Source organism: Equus przewalskii, chromosome 10 (assembly GCF_037783145.1).
Source record: "Equus przewalskii isolate Varuska chromosome 10, EquPr2, whole genome shotgun sequence".
NCBI lineage: Eukaryota > Metazoa > Chordata > Mammalia > Perissodactyla > Equidae > Equus > Equus przewalskii.
The window spans coordinates 40,187,679-40,209,542 of NC_091840.1; the positions used below are offsets into that span (position 1 = coordinate 40,187,679).

General features: G+C 49.6%; 1 protein-coding gene across 7 annotated transcripts in view; it reads right to left on the minus strand.

The window, feature by feature from the left end:
- Positions 1 to 2,548: 2,548 nt before the first annotated feature.
- Positions 2,549 to 21,864, minus strand: part of RHBDL3 (rhomboid like 3) — a 45,500-nt gene continuing 26,184 nt past the window's right edge. For 4 of the 7 annotated variants that reach the window (XM_070562583.1, XM_070562580.1, XM_070562579.1 and 1 more), the window contains 4 exons: positions 21,161 to 21,273; positions 15,695 to 15,795; positions 9,023 to 9,083; positions 2,549 to 6,283 (listed from right to left, as the gene is read on the minus strand). In XM_070562583.1, coding sequence (XP_070418684.1) covers positions 6,012 to 6,283; positions 9,023 to 9,083; positions 15,695 to 15,795; positions 21,161 to 21,273 — 547 coding nt within the window. In that variant the 3' untranslated portion in view covers positions 2,549 to 6,011. The remainder of the gene's footprint in view (positions 6,284 to 9,022; positions 9,084 to 15,694; positions 15,796 to 21,160; positions 21,274 to 21,864) is intronic. The other 3 variants (XR_011523529.1, XR_011523528.1, XM_070562582.1) reach the window with 2 other exon arrangements.

Here is a 21,864-nt window from a genome sequence, read left to right on the forward strand (position 1 = left end):
GCATTTGTTGAAGGAAATCAAATCACCTGCTGGCATATACCTTTCTGCATCTTGCAGGAGGCATCAGGCAGGGTGCAAGAGCAATTTCTATCACAATGTTTTATTCATTGTCCAGTAAAGTTACTCCTGTGGAACTCAATAACCCAAGTCACTTCCTTTCACTCTCATTCATTATTAACCATGACAGAATGCCTGTCCTTTACCAGAGGATCATTTATACCAGATGCCAGGAAAGCCTGCAGACTTCTTGGAAGTAAGATTCAGTTACTAGGACCACATTTTCCTAACCCTATGTCTTCTTAGTAATGGAAAGCCTGCTGACTTCAATGAAGTCTTTCCACGTGGAGGTCTAAGAGGGCAGCTCTGGTTCTATAACTTCTAAACTTCCTAACGTGCCTCACAGACTTTAAATCACTCTGAGTCGGCGTAAATGCTAGCTTCTGGGAATCGGGGCTGATAGGGAGCAGTAATGATTTGATAGGTGTGGATCTTCTCGTAAGCTACTTGGAGGAGGGCTGACAGCGTAGATCCCGTTCCATGAACACCAAGTGAATGCTCCGAGGTTCACTACTCGGCTTACAGTGTTCATTACTCATAGACAGTGAGGCTGTATCTTTAATCAAACACCCCGACACTTCTACAAGTTGGCTGTGCTTCAAGTTCCATACAAACACCTGAGGGCTGAGAGCATGAGCTTTGGAAGCAGGCAGTCTTGAGTGTGAATCCAGCTATACCGTATACCACCAGCAAGTTCTCTAAGCCTTCCCCTCCTGTGTAAATATGGGAATATTTACACCCACTGCACACCAAGTAGCTGTGCAATTAAATGAGAGTAATATATTGAAAATGCCTCACCCAGTGCCTAGCACATAGTAGGTACACAGTAAATTATCTTCATAATTACCTCATTATCAGTAAACATTAAGTTATTGGAAGAATGAGAATCTGGTAGGAGAGAAGAACCAGAAAAGTGAAAAGAGAAGTGATAGGCCACAGACAAAGCTAACTATATAGCTTTGGGCTGTCCAGGCAGCTTGCCTATCAATGCCTCGGGTACTGGAGCCTGGAACTGACCCACTGGAACACCGGTGCCCAGAGCGGGCCCCGGCTTTCCTTCTAGGGAAGTCAGTTCTCCACACTCCAAACAGAGGTGACTTCTTTGACCTTTACCCTGAACTGTCCTCTAAAGTTTGTTCTGGGATGACTTCTGCGGCATTTCAGAAATATTTTAAAATAAGACACGGGAAACTGATCTGAAAGAACATTATGGGAAACATCTCCCACACTGAATTTAACAGGGTAGTTTAATTCTCAACAGTTATGAATGGAAAAACCACACACAATGCCTTTTGGCTGACAAAAACCGGTGAAAACAATTCACTTTCTCAGGCTTTATCCACTTAAAGCCCACTTGCTTGTTAAACTTACCAGGCACCAGACTTCAACATTTATGCTCCTCCTCTTATCCCCTTCTGTATGTGAACTGACCACGCCCTTTTACTCTGAGAACATTCCTACCCCTTCCTCAAGATCAGGTTGTTGACAGCCCCCAGAAAGACCTAAAAACTAGGCTAGTCGGGTAAAGAAAGAAGTACCTAGGATATTTCAAAGAAGATTCATCCAATAATAATAGTCAAAATATTACTCTCTCATCAGGGTATAGTGTAAGAGTGGAAGGGGAAGGCAGAGCACCCACCAGGATAGCTGGCACAGACGTTGTTGACCTGAAGCCATGGATAAGTTTCCTTATTCACAGTTCCTGAGCCCCCCCGCCCCGCCCCGCCACCAAACTGTACACAAAATTGTCTGCACATTTTTTTTTTTAGGGAAGATTAGCCCTGAGCTAACATCTGCTGCCAATCCTCCTCTTTTTTTGCTGAGGAAGACTGGCCCTGAGCTAACATCCGTGCCCATCTTCCTCTACTTTTTTTTTTTAAAGATTTTATTTTTTTCCTTTTTCTCCCCAAAGCCCTCCAGTACATAGTTGTATATTCTTAGTTGTGGTCCTTCTAGTTGTGGCATGTGGGATGCCACCTCAGCGTGGCTTGATGAGCAGTGCCATGTCCGTGCCCAGGATTCAAACCGACGAAAACACTGGGCCGCCTGCAGCAGGGCGTGTGAACTTAACCAGTTGGCCACAGGGCTGGCCCCATCTTCCTCTACTTTATATGTGGGACGCCTGCCACATCATGGCTTGCCAAGTGGTGCCACGTCTGCCCCCGAGATCCGAACCGGCAAACCCCGGACTGCTGAAGCGGAACGTGTGCACCTAACCACTGTGCCACTGGGCCAGCCCCTGTCTGTGCATTTTTATGGGAAGAGAAATCATAGCTTTCATCAACCACTCAAAAGAGTTCAGTAATTCAAGAAAAGTTAAGAATCACCAAGCTAGTAACACCAGCGCCAAGCACCAATGCCCCCACCCATCCTGCATAAATCGTAGACCCAGCACCACTGCTGTCCACCCTCTCCCGCCACCCTGACCCAGACCACCACGAAACAGGCTCCAATGCCAGCCCTTTAGGTCACTTTCTGAATAACCGATGGCTTAAAAAAAAAAATCTTTAATGGAATCTGTGCTCAAATAATATGTTACAACAAAAATATACAGAATGTACACAATACAAAAATATTTAGAAACAAACATTGCAGCTTGTGTTTTGTTTTCCACTTACTCAAGTCCTTGGGGGAGGGGGAGTTCAGTGTTTTTTAAGGCAGAGGAGTATCGGTGCTTTCGAGCCAGCACTGGGAGCAACATGAACAATGCCATGAAAGGGCTTCCATGGCACCCGGGAATCTGCATTATCTGCAAACGAAATCGGACACTGGGGGAAGATCTGAGCTTGGTGAGTAATGACTCCCCTATTCCTCTGGGCAAGAATGTGCTCATGGAAATTGAGAGTCCTATTAGCTGGCAAAAGTGCCCCATTAGGGAGCTCTTCCTAATTAAAAAACGAATGATTAATGGTGTCATTAAAGCAAAATTTCTCCTTTGAAGGTTTGTTTTCCTTTCCCCAGTTTCTGAGATTCCTCTTCCGTTGAACGAGCGAGGGAGCCTATGGATGCTGTTTGGGGAATCCCCAGCTCTCAATTTCCACATCCTGCAGATGAAAGGCCGGCCTCCCTCACAGCCTGATGATTCACACCACCCTCTGCTTCCCAGCACACTGGCCAGGTGGCCATATTGGACGAGGAAGGAAGGATGATGAGGATGTGTGCTGCTGGCAGGGCCCCAGGAGCACGGGACAAAGGGACCCGCTGGGGAGAAAGCCAGACAACAAAAAGGAAACCTTTCTTACCAGACAGCTCTCTCCAGCCCTGGATTGGAGACCTGGGTTGTGTGAAGTGACCGTTGTCACCACTGTACGGCCCTGCTTAGAAGTGATGGTTGGGGGAGGGTGGTGGAGATGGGCGTCAAGCAGAACAAAGAACTTTTGGGTTGCTTTTGCATAGGGAGCTGCTGGGGCTGGTGGCCTGAGGTGTGGATAGGCTCCCATAGCGTGTCCCAGACCTCGGAAGACAGACTTAACAGGGTGGGAGATGGGACTTCCACTGCAGGCAGTCCTTCTCGGGAACAAGCTTCCATCGGAAGTCCTGAGGGAACTAAGTGCTTCTCTGAGGGCTTTCTAGAGGCTTCTAGTTCAGTCTTCTCACCCAAGAGAGAAGAAGGCCCCTCTCCATGCCACACCAGACAAAAGCAGAGGGCTCTCCTCTCCCTCCACCCACAGCCCAGAACCCCCAGGTGCCAGGGCAGGATCTGGAGGGGAAGTCCTGCCTCCAGCAGGGCACCAGTTGCCTCTGCTCCTCCAGGAAGGGACGGTACCACTCAGGTTTAGCAGTGGCTGCAGCCTATGCTGAGGCCCCCTTTGTCATTCTTACCTAAGTCTTCTTGGCTCCCATTCCAGCTCAGAGTCTCTTCTCCTAAGAAGCTGACTCTTCTCACTAGGCCTTTCTCTCAGTAGGGCAAAGAAGGGCTGGCAGGGCACAGACAAGATGCCCCAGACTGACAAAACTCAGCCAGAGATCAAGGCCCACACCACCTCAGGCCGGCAGTCCTCAACACAGTGTTGGCACAGTACAGCATGACTTTAGGAGCCATATGTGGGGACCAGGACCATCTATTTAGCACTGGGCAATGACAGGGAAGGGCTTGGCATAGCCTGGGGCTAAGTAGGGGGTGTCCCTGGGTAGGAAGACTCTGCGCATTTAATGTGATCACCGGGGACAGGAAGACACAGTGGCCCAAGACCCAAAAGGCCTGGCCTGGCTGACTCTGGACCTCAGTGCACGTAAGGGCTCTGAGGAGCAGATGGCTAGCAGAAGGCAGTTCCCACACTCCTGCCCTCATTCCTCATGAACCCAGGCCTCTATCTCCCAGACTTGGGTTCTTTGTCCTCCTGGGCTGTCAGTGGTTGGGACTTCCAAGAGCAGGATAAAGGGAATGACATATTTTGTCAAAGGTCATCCTCACCCCAGGCTCCCCTCAGGGCCGGCACCAACTCCTGCTAGGGGGTAGTTTTCCCACTAGTGACTTGGGGGTGAGGATGGCCCTGATCATCTCCAAGTCCCCTCCAACCTCTGAGCATCTGAGCCTACGAGCTGCCTTTGCCTCTGACACTCATCCAAACACCCAATAAATCTCTAGAAGCGGTTTTCTGCCTACATTGGGACTCCTTTTACTGCAGCCTCCTCTGCCCCCAACTCAAATGGACACATAGCCTCAATACTCCTGCTCCAGCCTCCCTTGCACCCCCAAAGCTCCCTTCCTCCTAATGGAGACAGACAGAACCTTTTCAGATATGAAGGCCATCCCAGAGGGAAACAAGGGCAGAACTTGGCAAAGGCAAGGAAAACCTCAGCATCCTGAAGGACCCTGGAAGGCCCTAGGTCTTCCTCCACCACAGACAGTCCTCCCATCTGTCGGTGATTCTCAGGGGTGCGCCTGGAAGTGATGAGAATGGGAAAGAAGGGGCAAGCTTTGCTAAAAGCAAGACCACACTCTGCCACCTCTCAGCACCTGCCTTCCTCTCGGGTAGACCCCTCCACACATCCCCACTGCCCCTCGCAGGCTTCCTCTGCAGTCTCCAACTCACCCCACATTGTTTTTCCCAACACATGGGCATCTCCGCCCGCCAAACCACACACACACACACACACCCAAACACTGTCTCCATAATTAAAGGAGAAGTACAATGCAGGTCAGGGTACTGGAATGGAAGGAAAAGACCCTGAAAACAAGGCAGGGTGTGGGATGCTGGGGCACTGATGTGAGATGTCAGCTTTCTGGGAGAAAGGGAGGGAGAAGTCCTCCCCAGGGTGGAACCTGGGATGGAGCTTATCCCCTCCCGCTTGGGTTTCTCTTGCTGGGAACCTTCAGGGCAAGCGTGAGGCCTGGAGTTACAGCATCTCCCTCCCACCCCAGGCACTAGAGGCCACACCCCAGTGCCCACCGACAGGCACAGAGGGTACCCTGGGCTCCCCCAGGGCCAATGTTGACATGTCCACTACCAAGCCCTCTTTCACTCCAGGGTTCCAGACCCAATGGGTGTAGAGGGAACACTTCCTGGTCTGCAGTTGTCTCTCTGCTGGACAAGGGTCCACCTGCCTACTACACGCCCAGGCCTTCCTCATACTCTCAGGGTCTCTCAGGGTGGAGGATGCGGGAGAAGGCTGCTGCCCAATCTGTGACAAGGGAGGGGACCTCTGAACACATGAAACAAGCCCAGCCCTAGGGGATGGCCACTCTCACCCGACCCCAGGCCTTTGTCCTGTCCTGACGTCTTCAGAACAGTCTAGAAGGACAAGAGTAGCCACATCCAACTCCTCCAGCATGTGCCTTTCAAAAAAGAGCCTCTACTGTCTGTCCAAATCTGAACCCAAAGATTACAGCGCGTCAGTGTCTCCTGTCCTTCCTCCCTGGCCTCAGTGAGCTGGTGATGAGAAAAAGAACGCAGATGCTCCTTTCTGATGCTGCTTCTCACTCCCCTCCCTGGCCTCGGTCCTCCAGGTCCTTAGGGGGGTGGCGGCAGCTTTAAGTCCAGCAGAGTGTAGGCAAAGATGTTCCAGAAGACAGCGAACAGCACAAAGATGGTGTACATGGCCACAAAAATCCACCACAGCGACTGGTCCTGCAGCCTCTGCTCATAGTTCCTCAGGACCACCACGCCAAGGGTGATGCCCACAGCCACACCGCCCAAGTGCGCCACGAAGCTCGGGTGAGGGCACGGGGGATAGGCTGATGGGTGGAACCGGAGCCACACAGCCCGCCCAAACTCCATGCTCACTGCAAGGGGAGGAAGCAAAGAGAAGTCACAGGAGGGCCACTGGGCAGGGGCTGAGGGAGAGGCCTTACACTCCATCCATCCGGCCACCCAGCCACCCACTCAGCCATCCACCCATTAATTCATTCACTACCCATTAGGCCAAGCACTATTCGTTCTATGCACTGGAGATATAGTAGCGAAGAAGACAGAAAAGCCTCTGTTCTCCCAGAGTTTACAGGGTCTGGCAGTCAACCAGCGTCCAATTACATATAGCAGATAATTTCAGTAAGAGAAATTCTATGGGGAAAAAATTAGGTAGTTTAAAATCAATGCTGGGCATAAGGAGGGGGCTTCTTTAGTTTGGGGAGTCAGGCCAGATCTCTCTAAAGAGGTGACATTTGAGCAGAGATGTGACTCTCAAGAGAAGACTCTAAGAAGAGCATTCCAGGAAGAGGGGACAGCTCAGGCAGAAGCCCAAAGGTCCTTGGACCCTTGTGGTCATGAGTCTGGAGGCTCAGTTTCCCATCTGTAGAAAGGCTCGGCCTCTATGTACCAGTCAGGCTGTACTGCTGAAGCATTTACAACAACTTCAATATGTGCCAGCACTTTACAGTTTATAAGGGGTTTTCATGCCTTATTTCAAAATCTGTAGAAAACTCTCAGAACCAGTGCTTCTGTGGTTGGAAGGAAGGGATGGAGGAGAACGGCAAAGAAGGAATGGAAATAAACGATCCCAACAGTGCTGGAATTTCTCTCTTAACAGATTCTAAAATGCCCCACCCCACTCTCCAATCCATCCTTTTTGCATGACCTTCTTTGTTCAGCCAATTCAGCGGGTATGTACTCTCTTGAGAGGATAGGTGTTGGGTAATTTCATTTCCATCAAGGGCAGGTATTCTTAGCAGCATTTTACAGATGAGGAAATCAAGACAAACTTGACAGATTGCAAGAATGCTCTTTGAGAGGAATTTTGTACTTGTTCAGTTACCACTTAATTAACCAGGGCGCCTCTCTCCACTCTAACCACTCCAGGGGTGCCAGCATCGCCAGGGACATTCATTCCCCTGGGGATTGCCTAACCTCCTGGCCTGGGCCCTGCAACCTCAAGGATGGCCGATAGATGGCGGAAAAGGAGCAGCCAGGGATGGACACTGTATCCTCCTCCCAACCCCCAGGCCCTGGGGTCCACAAGAGAGGTTTGAAAGACATTGGTCCCCACTCCAAAACAGCATTTTAGTTTTTATGATGCTTACAGGTGGATTTTTTTTAAACAGCAAGACTCATGCTTCTCTTCTCTCCCTTGCAAACAGAAACTCAGAGTCTGAGCAGACAGGGAAGCTATGCTCACCTGTGCCCCCACCCCACCGCTCCCCACTGCCCCCCACTGCCCCCCACTGCCCCGCACTGTCCTGGCTGAAAGAGTCTGTGGGTCTTAGGGCTGGAAAGTCTTCTCTGGGCTTAGAGATCCTCCAAACCCATCCAGGAAACTGAGACCAGAGAGCCCTGACAGCCATGGGGTACGAAGCACAGGATGTGGAAGTGAATTCATATGGAGCCACAGGCCCCTCCTCCACCCCACGTTTGTTCTGGCTCAGTCTTCCTCTTCCCCACATAGCAGGAGGCTGGCCTGGGCAGAGACAGTCAGGGTGCTCCAGGCCATCTTGGCTAAAGTGCGGGGCATTAAAATGGCACAGGCTGGCTCTGAATTCTAGCTCTGTCACCTCCAGCTGGGTGACCCTGGGCAAAGAACTTAACTCCCTGAGTCTCAAGCATCTACCTGTGAACTAAGCCTAATGATAATTCCCTCCTCATAGCCATGTTCTGAGGACCAAAGGAGAGACCATGCTCCCTCTTCTCTCTCCCTGCCTCCATCGCTTCCGTTCAGACTCATCTCTTCCCATCTCAGAATAAGCCTCTTGGTCTCTGGCCTCATCCCCTCCACTCAACTCCTTCTCTACCCTGCAGCCTGACTGCTCTCCTAAAACTCAAATCTGCCAGCAACTCTCATTTAAAGCCGTCCTGTGGCCTCCCAGGGCATTCAGGATGAAGTTCAGTTTTTCTCTTTGTATTTAAAGCCCTTCATGGTCTGACTCCTATTATCTCTTATCACAATCACACACAGTCCCAAACCCCACAAGCAGTTTAGCTAACGGACCTGCAGACCTCGACCCTTCACTCACCATGTCTTTGCTCCTGCTGCCCCTCTGCCTGAAATGCCCTCTTCACCTCGTCTACATGGCGAACACCTGCCTGTGTTTAACACTCAAAACGACCTCTGTAGGTAGAACTGACTTGTCCCAACTAGGACTCCACCAGCCCCTGCACATAGGGGTTCATGGATTAGTTACGGCTTGTGAACCTGCTAACTGCAAGTTTTAGTGTGCGTGTGTAGGTGCGCATATGTGCATTTTAGGGGGGAAGAGTCTCTTGCTTCCTAAAGGAGATCTCAAAGGATCAACTCCATAACCCAAAAGGTCATTAAGAAGTTATTTTTTCTGATCTGGGTGCTGGTCACTGAGGGAGACACTCATGCTGTGTGCACTTTTCTGTTTGCATATTATATGTCAATAAAAAGTTTGAGAAAGGTTAGGAAGTAGCATAGTGGGCCAGACTTCTCTCAAAATATCCCTACTTTGTTGCACATTGTCTCCCTCTTTTTCCTTGACCACATGCCTCTGATGGGCAGAGACTGTGCCATCTTTACACCCCCGGGGCCACTGTGGGGCCCCCTTCCCCCAGCCTGCCCCGTCAGTACTTACTACAGATCAAGGCCACAGCCATCCGCAGCAGCTTGAACTGACACTTCATGCCTGACCAATTCTAGGGGAAAAGGAGAGGGTTTCATTAGTTCCAGATCAGACCGCTCTTCCGCAGATGTATTTCGCTTAAGAAAACCTGGCATTTAAAAAAACAATCTTCATTAAGTCCTGAATGAGGGGTGGTGGCTTCATCGCAGATCACACCAGCATGGCTTGGAGATTTTAGGCAGTGGTAAGTTTATTACTGTCATAAAAGCTCTTGAGCTGCAGCAACAGAGGAAAAGAATCTAGATCCAGGGAGATGAGAGCCCCTCTCTCCTCTAGACACACAGACAACATCTGAGAGTGGCATTAATTGCTGGGGCCCACAGTTGCCGGGGCTGCAAGACAGCAACCGAGCCAAGTCAAAGCAGAACCATCAGGAGGGTGAAATAACTCAAAATCCTGCATAGGAGGAATGAAAGAAGAGGAGACACATGGGTCAAGTTCATTGTGGTCAAGTATCAAGTGAGTCAACGGAAGCAAAGGGCACATTCAGTGTAACCTGCAAGCGGAAGACTCAATGGCTGAAAACTTCAGAGAGATTTTTTAAGCTCGGGACACGTTTCCATTTCTAATGAGCAGAGCTGTCCAAAGAAGGAATGATCCATCTTGGGGCTTCGTGAGTTTCCCATCATTGAGGGGTTCAAAGGGGGGCTTCGTATCTCTTGGAGAGATGCTCTAGAGAATTGGGCATCGGAAAGGGGGTGGGCCAGATGGCCTTCAAACAAATCCCCCTTCCCCTGAGAATCTCTGAACACTCTGAACCTCCAAAGCAGATAAACAGAGTGCAATTATTCACCTTACAAAAGGATTTTTCACTTTACAAAAGACTTCACCACAGGGTTCCTTTGAGGGCACTCCTGCAGTGCATTCAAAGCACTATTCCATTTACACAGACGCACGCGCACACAGAAACGAGCCTGGAAGCTTCCTGGAACACATCAGCCCAGGGAAGGAGGCAACTGGGCACAGCCAGGGGCTTCTGTTCCTTCCCACCCACCCACTCTGCCTTTGCTGCCTGGCCCAGGCCCAGCCAGGGGACACGTCTCACACTCCTTTGACGTTGGGGAGACACGCGTTAAACTTTACAGAGGCCCTGAGGACTGGCACGTACAATAACATCTATGGAAGCTTCACTCGAGCAAGCAGAACGCAGGGAAGCTGCCAAAATGAGGGAGAAGTCCTGCGGCATTCGGCTTCTTGCCCATTGCCTGCCTTTCCCCCATTATTCCTCACTGACCGGCAAGCCCTTCCTCACAAAAGGCGAGATGGGAGACACACAGCCCCTTTTTAGGTGGGAACGTCTAATCTTTGCTTGCTCATATGTTCTGTGCTAAGAAGCAGATGGCAGGACGTCGTCACCCGCTGGTGTCTGCCCCGAGAGGAGCCCTGCCAGGACACAGAGGACAAAATGGGAGTCGGTGTCCTCCACGGGATCTAGCAATCCACTTCGAGCTAGCTCAGTTAGCTGATGGTGAGTGGTCCCTTAGCTCCTCTCAGGGCTGAAACCCTAAGATGGCAGGGTCCTTGGGAGTCACCCAATGGACCATCTCCTCCCAAAGAGAAATCCGCTACCAAGCAAAATGGCCCTCCAGCCCCTGACGGAGAGCTCACCACCTCGTGGGGTAGCCCCATGAAGAGGCTCCAATCACTGAAAAGTTCTTCCTGCAATCTTCCGGCCAGGCTTTGCCTCCCTGTGATGTCCACCCAGGGGTCTTAGTTCTCCCTTAAAAGGGATGCCTACATTCGTAGCAGTATTAACCACAATAGTCAAAAAGCAGAAGCAACCCATTGACAGATGAACAGAGAAACAAAATGTGGTACATGCATACAATGGAATATTATTAGGTCTTCAAAAGGAAGGCAATTCTGACACATGCTATAACTCGAATGATACTTGAAGACACTATGCTAAATGAAATAAACCACTCACAAAACGACAAATATTGGATGAGTCCATTTATACAAGGTGCTTAGAGGAAGTCAAATTCATTGAGACAGAAAGCAGAATGGAGGTTGCCACGAGCTGGGCAGAGGGAGGAAGGGAGAGCTGCTGTTTAATGGGTACAGGGTTTCAGTTTTGCAAGATGAAAAGAGTTCTGTGGATGGATGGTGGTGATGGTCGCATAATATGAGTGTACTTAACACTTCTGAACTGTATTCTTAAAAATGGTTAAGATGATAAGTGTTATGTATATTTTACCACACTTAAAAGTGATACAGACCACTTCTAATATCCCTTTTCCTCTTAAAAAACTCTCTGAATATCTTACCTGAAGCTGGTGTCTCTTTCACTGTGTTCTGAGTGATAATACCAGGCAAAATAAATCTAGGGTGTATTGGTTGCTCTTTCGTTCAGCTGAGGTCCATGACTGCTCTGGGCCCTATCTGGGATCTGTCTTAGAAAGCACTGTCCATATTTTCGTTCCAGCAACACCATCAGTGGGTGGCTCAGAATTCCTTTTTCTCTACTGTCCTCATTTGTAAATTTGAGATAACAACAGTACCCGTCTCAATTACCTACCTCGTGGGTTGTTGTGAAGGTGAAATGAATTAATATGTATAAAGCACTAAGAACACTGCCCCGCACATGGTAAGTGTCATATAAATGTCCGATATTAGTGTTTAGACTGAGGCAAAGACAGTGAGTTTGCCCTGCACAGCAACTTTAAAACTTCTGAATCTCAATGACCTCGGACAGCTCTGGGAGCTCCCGTTTCTACCACAATGCCCCCCAGGCCAGCTTTGTTTAATACCTGCCTGGGCCCTGAAGGCACTGGAGTTTGCCAAGCTGATTCAGTCACACCCTCTGCTCTGCACCTTAGGGAAGAAGAAACTGAGGGTCCAGGAGGGCTAGTTCAAGGTCACGGTGAGTTAATGACGAGCTTGATAGGGCTCCTAGTTCAGGGTTGTGTATACCCACAGTTCCAAGACAGGAGCACATTCTGTCTGTCTGTGCTGTCTGTCTCTGCTGGCCGCCCCAGCTGCCCCCAGAGCTGAGCGAATGTCAGTAAATGGCCAGTCTCCCAGCAGCTGAGGGGTTAAACTAGAAAGTCACCCCTCTGTGCCAGCTGCCTCATTTTCCCGACCCATTATTCCCTCCAATAAAATGAGTGCAGTGAAACAACAGGAGAGAAGAAAAAAACCTCACACACAGCCAGCACTGCTGCTGCTATAAATGTTGAAAAGCCTGCAGGCCCCTGGAGAATACAAACCTTTTGCAGGCCCTTTAATTTCATTTTCTCCCAGAGCCACGCAGGGTGAGACGATAACTCACCCACCGCAAACAAGGCGGGAACCAGTCCCCTCGGCATCTTGCTCACCCAGCCAGTTAAGAGCTCAGAGGCTGGAACGCAGGAGGGGTGCTTCCAATTCAACACAGCTTTCCACAATCTCGGTGGAAACAGTTTCTTGTCAAATGACTTCAAGAAAACCCAACACAGGAAACGGGAAAGCACAACACAGATAAATTAGGGAGTGATTATTCGTCCTACAAAAGGATTTTTACTTAATAAAGGGAACTTTATAACAGATCTTTTGTTTCTTTCAGACAAGAATCTTTCCTTGTGCTTTGATAATATGGTTCAATTTGTGAAAATTCAGATCTCAAACATTTTAGGAAAACGTCTATCATATGGAGCAAAGTGTAAGTAAATATCTTGTATATTTAAAAATGGAACTCTGGCCAATGGGCCTCAGCAAAAGGCAATTAATAAATTATTTAATTATGTGTATCTTTATCCTTCCAGTGCTTAAAATAAGAAGTCTTAAGTGTAAGTCTGTTATGCCATGCAGATATTTTGTTGAACTATTTTCTGAATTTAATTCCTTGATGTAAACTGCAAGCTTTTTGAAACTCAAAGTGCTTTTATGAACAATAAGACATCCTTTGATTTAAGGCAGAATCTCTCATTTAAACAGATAGTCCTAAGAACAAAAGTGTTAAACATTTTCCTATTTTGTATCTGAAGCAAAAAGGACACATTTTCTGATTGTTCTCTGTACAAGTATCAGGCAGAATTTATAAAAATAAAAAATTACATGTATACAAATACATATAAACACACACACACAGGATCTCCCAGCTGTGTGGTGATTTGCCATGTGGAAGGCATTTTCACATTCATCGTTTGCATGTCTTTCTCACAACTACCTTGTGAAGAAGGGATCACAAATCAGAGAACTGAGGCCCTGAGAAGTTAAGGAACTCACAGCCACTAAGATGATGACACTGGTACTCCAACCCTGACTTCCTGACTGTTAAATCTATGCTTTTTCTCCTTTCTGTGCTGACAAGGTGCTTTCCTGTGTACATATATATCGACTAAATCTTCATTTTGGAATTAAAAACAATAGTTTATCTACTAGGTTGAACCACATGAAATTGCCAATGCTTAAATGCTTCTGACACAAAGAGACGGCAATTTCATATGGTTTGACCCAATGCATCTCTGAATTGCTGGGCACTGAGCTAATTTGGGTAAACGTGGCCTCTTGATGAAAGGAAACCGATCTTTCTAATGAGAAAATGAGAGTTTTTCACTGTCAAATAAGCACCACACAACTTTCTAGGGGAGGGCTGCAGTATGTCATGCTCAGGGGACTGGAAATCTCTTGGTTGGCCAGGGAAAACCTTATCCTTCTGGAAGAGCAATGGGTTCTCGGATGGGACTGCTCATCTCCACCACCACAGGCCATGGGCTACTTGCCAGAAAGAAGCATAAACTGGAACAAAACTGCTTTCACACCTCCCTCCTCAGACCCCATGCCCCACCCCATGGTTCTTGGGGTGGTCTGCCCTCACCATGGGAACTTGTGGGACATCAGGGCTGTTTCCCACGTCGTGGGGAAGGGGGTAGAAACAGGGCATCTTTATGAACTTCTGTTTGTCTCTTCTTTCCCATGTTCTCTTAGTTGTGCTTGTTTATCCCCTTACACACATACACATCTGGGGGGGGGCGGAAGGAAGGGGAGGCTAGCATTTCCTTCCCCTAAAGAAAGGAATTGGGGCAGGGGGAGGGGGAGTGGAGGAGCCGGAATTCAGAGGAAAAGCAGTGTCTGGGGAAAGCTGTGGCACTGATACAGAATGACCCATTTAAAGGGCCATGTGAGGCAGCCCTGTGCTCCCAGGTTCTCCGCAGACCGAGCTATGTGCGTGTGCAAGACACATGCACAAACACACACTCAGACTCGCACATTCACACAGGCCTTCCCACACCTGCTGTGTCTCTCCAAGCGCTCACTTGAAGTTGCAAAATTCAGGCAAGTAGCAAGGGCAATCAGTGTATGTCTGTCTGTCTCTCCATCTCTCCCTCTCATGTTCTCTCTCTGTGTACAAAGGGGACTTTGGCGAAAAGAAAAAGGATAATGTCGAGGAGCGGGGCAGGTGAGAGTGGCAGTAATAAAGAAGTAGGAGAATTTAGGAACTCCAAAACCTGTTGTAACTGAGCGTTCACACATCTGCCATGTGGTGAAGATAGTGACGGAGGAGGGAAGTGAGAGCGGGGCTATGAGTGAGAGCTATGCCTTTTCTGGACACTGTTCATTCATTCCTTCCCCCCTCCTTCACCAAAATGTAGTAGGCACCACCTACCATGTGTCCAGCCCTATGCCAGGCACTGGGGACAGACAAGTAAGACCCGAGCCCTGCCTGGAGGCTCTCAGACTAGCAGAGGCATTAGGCAGGGTGAGCCAAGCACTGCCAGCCCCCAAACTTCAGACTACTTCCGAACAAGAAAGCAGGCTTCCTCGGCCTCCTCGGAGACTATCAGATTGATCCCAATTTCTTGCCTTGAAGACCCCGTCTTTATTCTGAGTTCACCCTGGCCTCTTCTGTGAGCAGTAGGGAATTGAGTTAACATTTATATTGAGCGGTGCTTTTCACTTTATCTCATTCATCACGTATCGTCCCATTTCATAGATATAGAAACTGAGGACAAAGCAGTTAAGTAGTTTGCCCAAGGTCACTCTAGGAAGTGGGGAGCTGGGATTCAGATCAATGCTAACTGGCTCCATAACCTGTGCTCTTAATCATTACACTATATTCCCTTTCAGGAAAAGGCAAGGAAGAGCTTGAGAAATGGAATGTTGGTGTCCCGCCACTGTGAGAGGCTGACGTAGGGGAACAACACTGGAATGGTGGTCAGGAGATGTGGGTTCAAGGCCCGATTTTGTCACAAACTTGACTGTGCCTTTGGACAAATCACTTAGTCTCTCAGAGCCTCCTTTCCTATTTGAGAATTTTGATGAGATCATCTCTAAGGCCCCTTTACTATAACAATCTATGACAGACAACAAATTACAATTGTGATGCATGCTAATGGTCAAGAATTTTTAACACTTTTTAAAGTCACTGACTGGGAAAGAAGCGGAATAGGGAGATGGGGAAATTCACAAGCAAAGACATGACTGGAGAAAATATGAATTCTATGTGGAAGGGCCCCATTTGAAATGGGTCTGCAGAGTGAGGAGTGTCTGTGAACTCCGCTACCAGCCAGGTTTGCCTGGCACTTGCTGGGCCTGCGGTAGAGAGTGGAAGGAGCTGAAACCCAGCTCCAGCAGATTAATGCCTGGGCTCAGTGACAGCAGCGGGGAGGCCAAGAAAGACATGCTGGGACAGGAGGTGCTCACCATCACAATGTTGGCCAGATGGGCAGAGACAAGCGCATACACCCCTCCAGAGGAGCCCACGACTGGCGCAGTCATGTCAGCCACAGACACTGCCAAGGATCCTGGGAGAGAGAGAGATCGAGAACTCAAGAATGCTGGAATGGGGTCCCTTTCCCAGCCCCAGGCCCTTGGATGCTGCAGCCTCAGGGGTAAGACTCCAGAGCAAAAGGCCCCACCTCTTCTTCCCTTGATCCCATGTTGCCTTGGAGCCTCCTAGAGGACTAATTTATGTCTGAAAGAACCATTTGATTCAAACTTCTCCTTTTACAAATGAGAAACAAAGTGTCAACGGAGGGAAGTGACTTGACCAAAAGAGAACTTGGACCACGACCCAGATGTCTGCCTGTCAATCCAACCTCTGCCTCACATTGTGCTCTCAGGGCTTTGAGCAATAACAAAAATAGTGGCAGCAGTTACTGCAGAGACAGCTACCACTTACAGGGCACTGTGTGTCAGACACTGGCCAAGCATTGTACCTACATTCTCCCCTTTAACCCTCAAGACACCCCGTTGAGGCACGTGCTAGTAGCTTCATTGCAGAGATGGGGAAATTGAGCTGAGTCAGCTTTCAGGAAAGGCTGGAACCAGGATTTGAGTCCAAGTCTGCCTGACACAAAGCATGTGTTCTTGGCCTTGCCAACAGCCACTCCCCAAACTGGTACAGAGGTCAACCTCCACCCTCTACCATCACTCTCTCTGCTCAGCAGCATCCAGAAACCTGTTTAGCATCACCTCCAATCTTCCTCTAGCCAAGTGAAATCACAAAAGGCCAACAGGATCTCCAGCGCCAACTCGGGGCTTCTCTGGAGGAAAAATGTCCTTGAAAAATCTCTGGGGAAGAGAGAGAGATGATGTCATACCCTCTGGGGGAAAGGAAGGGTATGTGACTCTTGGTCTGGGAGATGACAAACTTTTATCCTGGGAGGGAAGCTCGGCAGAGAGGAGATGGGAAATGTATTGTTCTGGTCTCATTTAAGCGTGATCAATGCTTTGGCTTCCAGGGAAGGACACGGGAGACTAAAAATAACTGGGAGGTAGAGCCCAGGGCTCAGAGAAGGAGAGGTGGCTGGCCTAGGTGAGTGTGCAGAAATACCACTGGAAAATGCCCGCAGGCTCTTGAGCCAATTAGCAGCTGCCTGGGCGGAGAGAGGAGGGACAGGTAGAAGGGCAAATTCTGCAGGTTCTATGGGGTGGCGGGCTCACTACTTAGGAGGAGGCTGGGCCCAGCCCAGGAACCAGAGCTCCTGACAACCCTGGGCATGGAGAGGCCCTGTAACATTATCTGCCTTCTCCCAACATACCTACCCTACCTCTCCCAAGCCTCCTCTGCTCACTGAGATCCTTCAAGAAAGAGATCCCCACAATAGTTTCCTGGTCTCAGTTTCCTGGTCTCAAGGGGGATGTAATCTCCCAGGAAAAAACAAACTGTCATGAACCAAGAACTCTCAAGTCCTTCTCCCCTCCTAGAGCGACGATAAATCTTTCTTCTCCCCTTTCATGCCTTCCCTCCGGCTTTAATTAGGTATTGATCTATTGTCAGATAACTTTCTTTTTTTTTACTGCCTAGCCACGGGGTCAGCCATATATAACAGAAAAAAAAATCCCAGAGTGGCAAACAGGCAGGCAGCAGGATCTGCATGACAAAGGATTCCCACGCTCTCCTGGCGGGGCTGGCTAGGAAGGCTGCATTGCAGGGCTGCAGAGGGCCGGCTGCCCAAGCCGCTCCTCATTAATTACCGTCTGGACAGAGGAAGCCCCAGCTCCCTGGGCTGGCCTCTTTCCTCTGTGCAAGTCCCTACAATCCGGTCCAGATTCTGCTCCCTCGGGCTCCCCAGTGCAATCTAGCAGGGGCAGAGAGGCAGCAGGGAAGCCCCCAGGGTCCACCCCTCACACTGACCTTTCCCTCACCCTACCCCTGCACTGGAGTCCTGACCCCAGGGTCAGGGGTCAGTTTGGGATTGTGGCAGGAGTATGGAATGGGGGTGTGGCTGGCTAGTTATGTGAACTTGGGCACAGCTCCTGAATTCTTTGGGCTTCAGTTTTCACATCTGTGAAATGAAGAGGTCTAAGGCTGTCTGACTTTTGAGCAGTGAAACCCTCTTTTCAAAGGAAACCTTACCCACACCGCTACCCCATGGAGCAGAGCACAGAGAGCTGCTCTGGCTGAATGGGGTGGGACCGGGGAGCAACGCTTGCCACCCACTGGAGGGGACCTCAAGGGTTCTTTCCAGATGACAAATTCAATAATCCAAGTCTTGGTCTAAGATCCAGGGTCTGAGGTTTGGATCCTGGTTCTAGTATCTTGAAGGTAACAATCTGGACCTCCCGCCCTCCGTTTGTGGCAGAAAGACTTTCCTCAATTGACTGCAGATTACCCCAGGACTGGAGGGACTGGGAGAGATGAAATATTAACCTGGGCATGTATGCATATCAACTCAGTAATAAAGGCCATCCCAGGGCAGGCAGCCTGGCCAGGCAGGATTCTTGACAAGCTGTTACAAACCTAATGGATGTCAGTTCGATAAGGCCAGTATGAATTCCATGGAGGTCACGGGGGCAGAGGACAGGGAGAGAATGGCAAGCTGGAGTGACACACCACACCTCTGCTTGGCAGCAGACCAAAGGACTAGTTCTAGGCAGGGTTATGAATTTTCCCCCCAAAGTTCTGGTCCGCGCCAGCATGCAGATAAATGGGTGACTTTGCGATAATGCACAGCTGCGATAATTTTAGCCTGGGAAATTTAAAGCAGGCGTCCTCCGACATCTCCCTTGGCCATTATAAAAAAATAAATCCAAGTAAAAATCGGCAGAATATCTACCTTTAAGCAATATAACTCTATTTATTTATGCATTCTTCCATTTATTGTACAAATATTTGTGGCTTAACATGTGCCAAACCCTGCGCTAGGCACTGGGGATGCACACGTGGGTAAGAATCTACAGAATCTACAATAAAAGCTTGGTGGAGCATTGAAGATACTGGTTTTGAAAGTATTTAAATTCTTAGCCATATAATGGTCAGCCAGGAGTGAGATACACATTGGCTTCAAGCACCGTTAGAAGCACAGGGCGGAGGAAGTTTTCCACCCACTTCCAGTGCTTCCAAGCTGAGCAAACTGAGCAAGGCATTTCACTTGCTCAAAGACCTACCTATAAAATGGGGGTGACAGTACCCACCTCATAAGACTCTTGTGATGAATACAGGAGGCAACATACGTGACCCTTTCTCAACTGCCTGGAGTACTGGATGTGCTCAGCAGAGGTTAGCTATCACTGTTACAAAGTGCCTTGGATTTAGAATATTTTCATTGGGCAGGAATGAGAGCGAGAACAGATGTTTATCAAGACATCTCCCTGACATTCAATTATCTGCACAAAGGAAAAGGTCTATCTTTAGTTCTCTTAACCCCATCATAGAGGTATGCTGCACATCCTTTATGGTCAGACAGACTGGGTTTGAGCCCAGTTCCACCACTTATGACTGTGTCTTCTTGGGCAAGTCACTTAGCCTCTCTAAGCCTTGGTTTCTGTATCTGCAACAGGTGGAGAATAACAGTACTTGCCCCACGGGGTTGTTGTGAGGATTAAATACGGTCTGCACAGAGCAGGCCCTTGATAACTGTTAGATATCCAGTCAGGGTCTGGCTGTCTGTGAATGGGCCCCCCCTTCTGAGGAGGGATGCACATGGAGCAGAGAGGGAGGAAGGGGTGCAGGCAGATCAATCAACTCGATCTTGGAGATCAATGACACGATATGTGGTGACCAGAGTGCCCTCTGGTCTGGATCAATGGCTCAGAGAGAACAGTGCACGTCATTTGCTCTGTGATACAGCCCCATACCCTCCCATTTAGTTGGTGAGCGCTCCTTCTGTCTGTGGCATTCCACTCTACACCAGTATCAACGGGAAGTGATACCTGCACTGTCTCCAGGCTGCATGTCATCTGGTTTTGGCGAGGCCTGAGTCATTTTGAATCTTATTTCTGTCTTCTAGGTTATTGGCACTCCCACCTAACTGACTACTAACTGCAAGTGTTACGAGTGTCTTTCCTCTTCCTCTCCATTAACCATCTGGGTCTCTGAGTGTCTAGGTATGGGAAATGCAGCTCTAAATCCCCAGATGTCAAGACTCAGGGGTGTGTGGGTGGCTGAGTTAGTCTGGCACACAGAGACGCTCATCAGACCTTTGTTCAAGGATGCTGAAGTGGTGGATTCTGGGAGAAGCTCATGTGGGTGCTGTCCAAGGTAGCCAAGTTTTTAACTTCAGCACGTAGGGGAGCAAAGGAGACGGCACCGGCCCAGCCTCCCAGGCTGAGGGCTCAGGAACCGGCAGACTAGCCTTGTGTGGGAGGGGAGGGGATGGGGTGGGACCCTTCCCTCATCCATTCCTGAAGCCACTTCAGTTCCTCCCAGGGTTCCTGTCTGCCTGTTGTTTACAAGGCCGATTCCGCCCCGCTCTCTTGATGACAACTTTAATGCCACTCAGAAAGGATTAAGATCTTACTTAAACATACACACAAAGCTCCCTTGGGCATAGCTGTCAAGGTGAAGAGCTGAGGCGGCAAACCTTGTAAAAAAGGGGGAAAAAAGCCAGCAATAAAGTTGGAAACATCACGAGGGAGATTTCCCTGTTCAGAAGCTGGGCTGGTGCAGACCTTTCATGCAGAAATCCGCTCTGCTCTGCCCAGCTCACCCCAGTTCACCTCACCTCCCACTGGAGTTGGGGGGGGGGGGAGTCACGCTGGCCACTATCCACGGGGCATGATGACCATGAATGCCTGCACCATGAGCTGAGTCCACCAGGGGCCCCAGACTCCTCCAGCTGGCACAAACGCTCACTACCTTTTAGGTCAGACTCTCCTGTGAGCAGTGGGTCATTCAAGGCGATGGTGGCTGGCCTGGGCAGAGGCAAGATCTCCCTTTGGGCACAGGTGCTGGCCTGGCCAGGGGAGGTGCTGGCTCCTCCCACACCTTGGATGTCCCTACCAGGATCTCACTGTGCCTTTGCACAGTCTACATAGCACTGTTTCTCCATTTGTCACCTCACTCCCCTCTCCTAACCCCCTATAGGAATATCTCATTAGTTCCCTCTTAAAGCTTACTGGGGCCAAGAAAGGTTAAGGAATTTCCCTAAGCCCACACAGCTACAACATGGGGGGGTAAAGGCTTAACCTCCAGTCAGTCTGCCTGTTCCAAAGCCTGTGCTCTCACCCGCTCTGCCATCACATGCCTCCCTCTCAGGGTGGCGGTATCCTTTCCAGCCTCCCTGGGAGGTGGGAGATTTGCCTGGGGGGACAACCCGAGTAGCCAGGAATCTTGATGATGAGGGTGCTCTGTGTCCCCTGGAAGCCTGGGGTTGCCCAACCCCATGGGGTCTCCCAGACACTCTGGGGAGGTTTACCCCCCAGACATGGGGCCCATCTGCCTACCTGCCACAACGCCGGCCACATAGACAAGCCCAATGCGGGTTGCTCCGTGCACCATCTCCAAGGGCACCCCCACCAGGAGCTGCAGCACCACGTTGAGTCCCAGGTGCTCTATCCTGTACAGAGAGATCACACTTATTCATTCAACAAACACTGTATGCCACGGTGCTGAGGATGTAGCAGCGAACAAGACCCTATACCTGCCTTTAAGGAGCTCACGGTCTCGGGTGGGGGAGGAATTACAATGCAGACAGCCTATCTTGGAAAGAGTGTTCCCTGCACACCTCCCTTGCCATCTGGGACAGGAACGCACGTGCAGGGCCTGGGCAGTGACTGACAGTGTCTGCACTTGCCAGAGGGAGAGGAGCTAACCACGGTCAACATCCAGCAACTCCACTGGTGGCCATATGAGAAGCGGAGGCTCAGAGAGGGGCAGTGACCGGCTTAAAGTCACACAACTGGTTAGTGGCGGCTAGGACTACAGCCCAGGTCTCTGATGTGAGGGACCTGCTCTATTCACCAGGCCAGGAGGTCGTTCTGGCCCACTATTGCATTTGTATGAGCTACTGATACTTAAAAAGAAAGATGCTTCCAAGACAAGTGCAAGCATTAAAGATACCTCCTGGAACTTAGTAATTCAGTTAGCCCTTAAGATCTCAGAGGAGATTTCTCCTTCCTGGTATGAGAAGGAACCTGTTTTGTCCTCA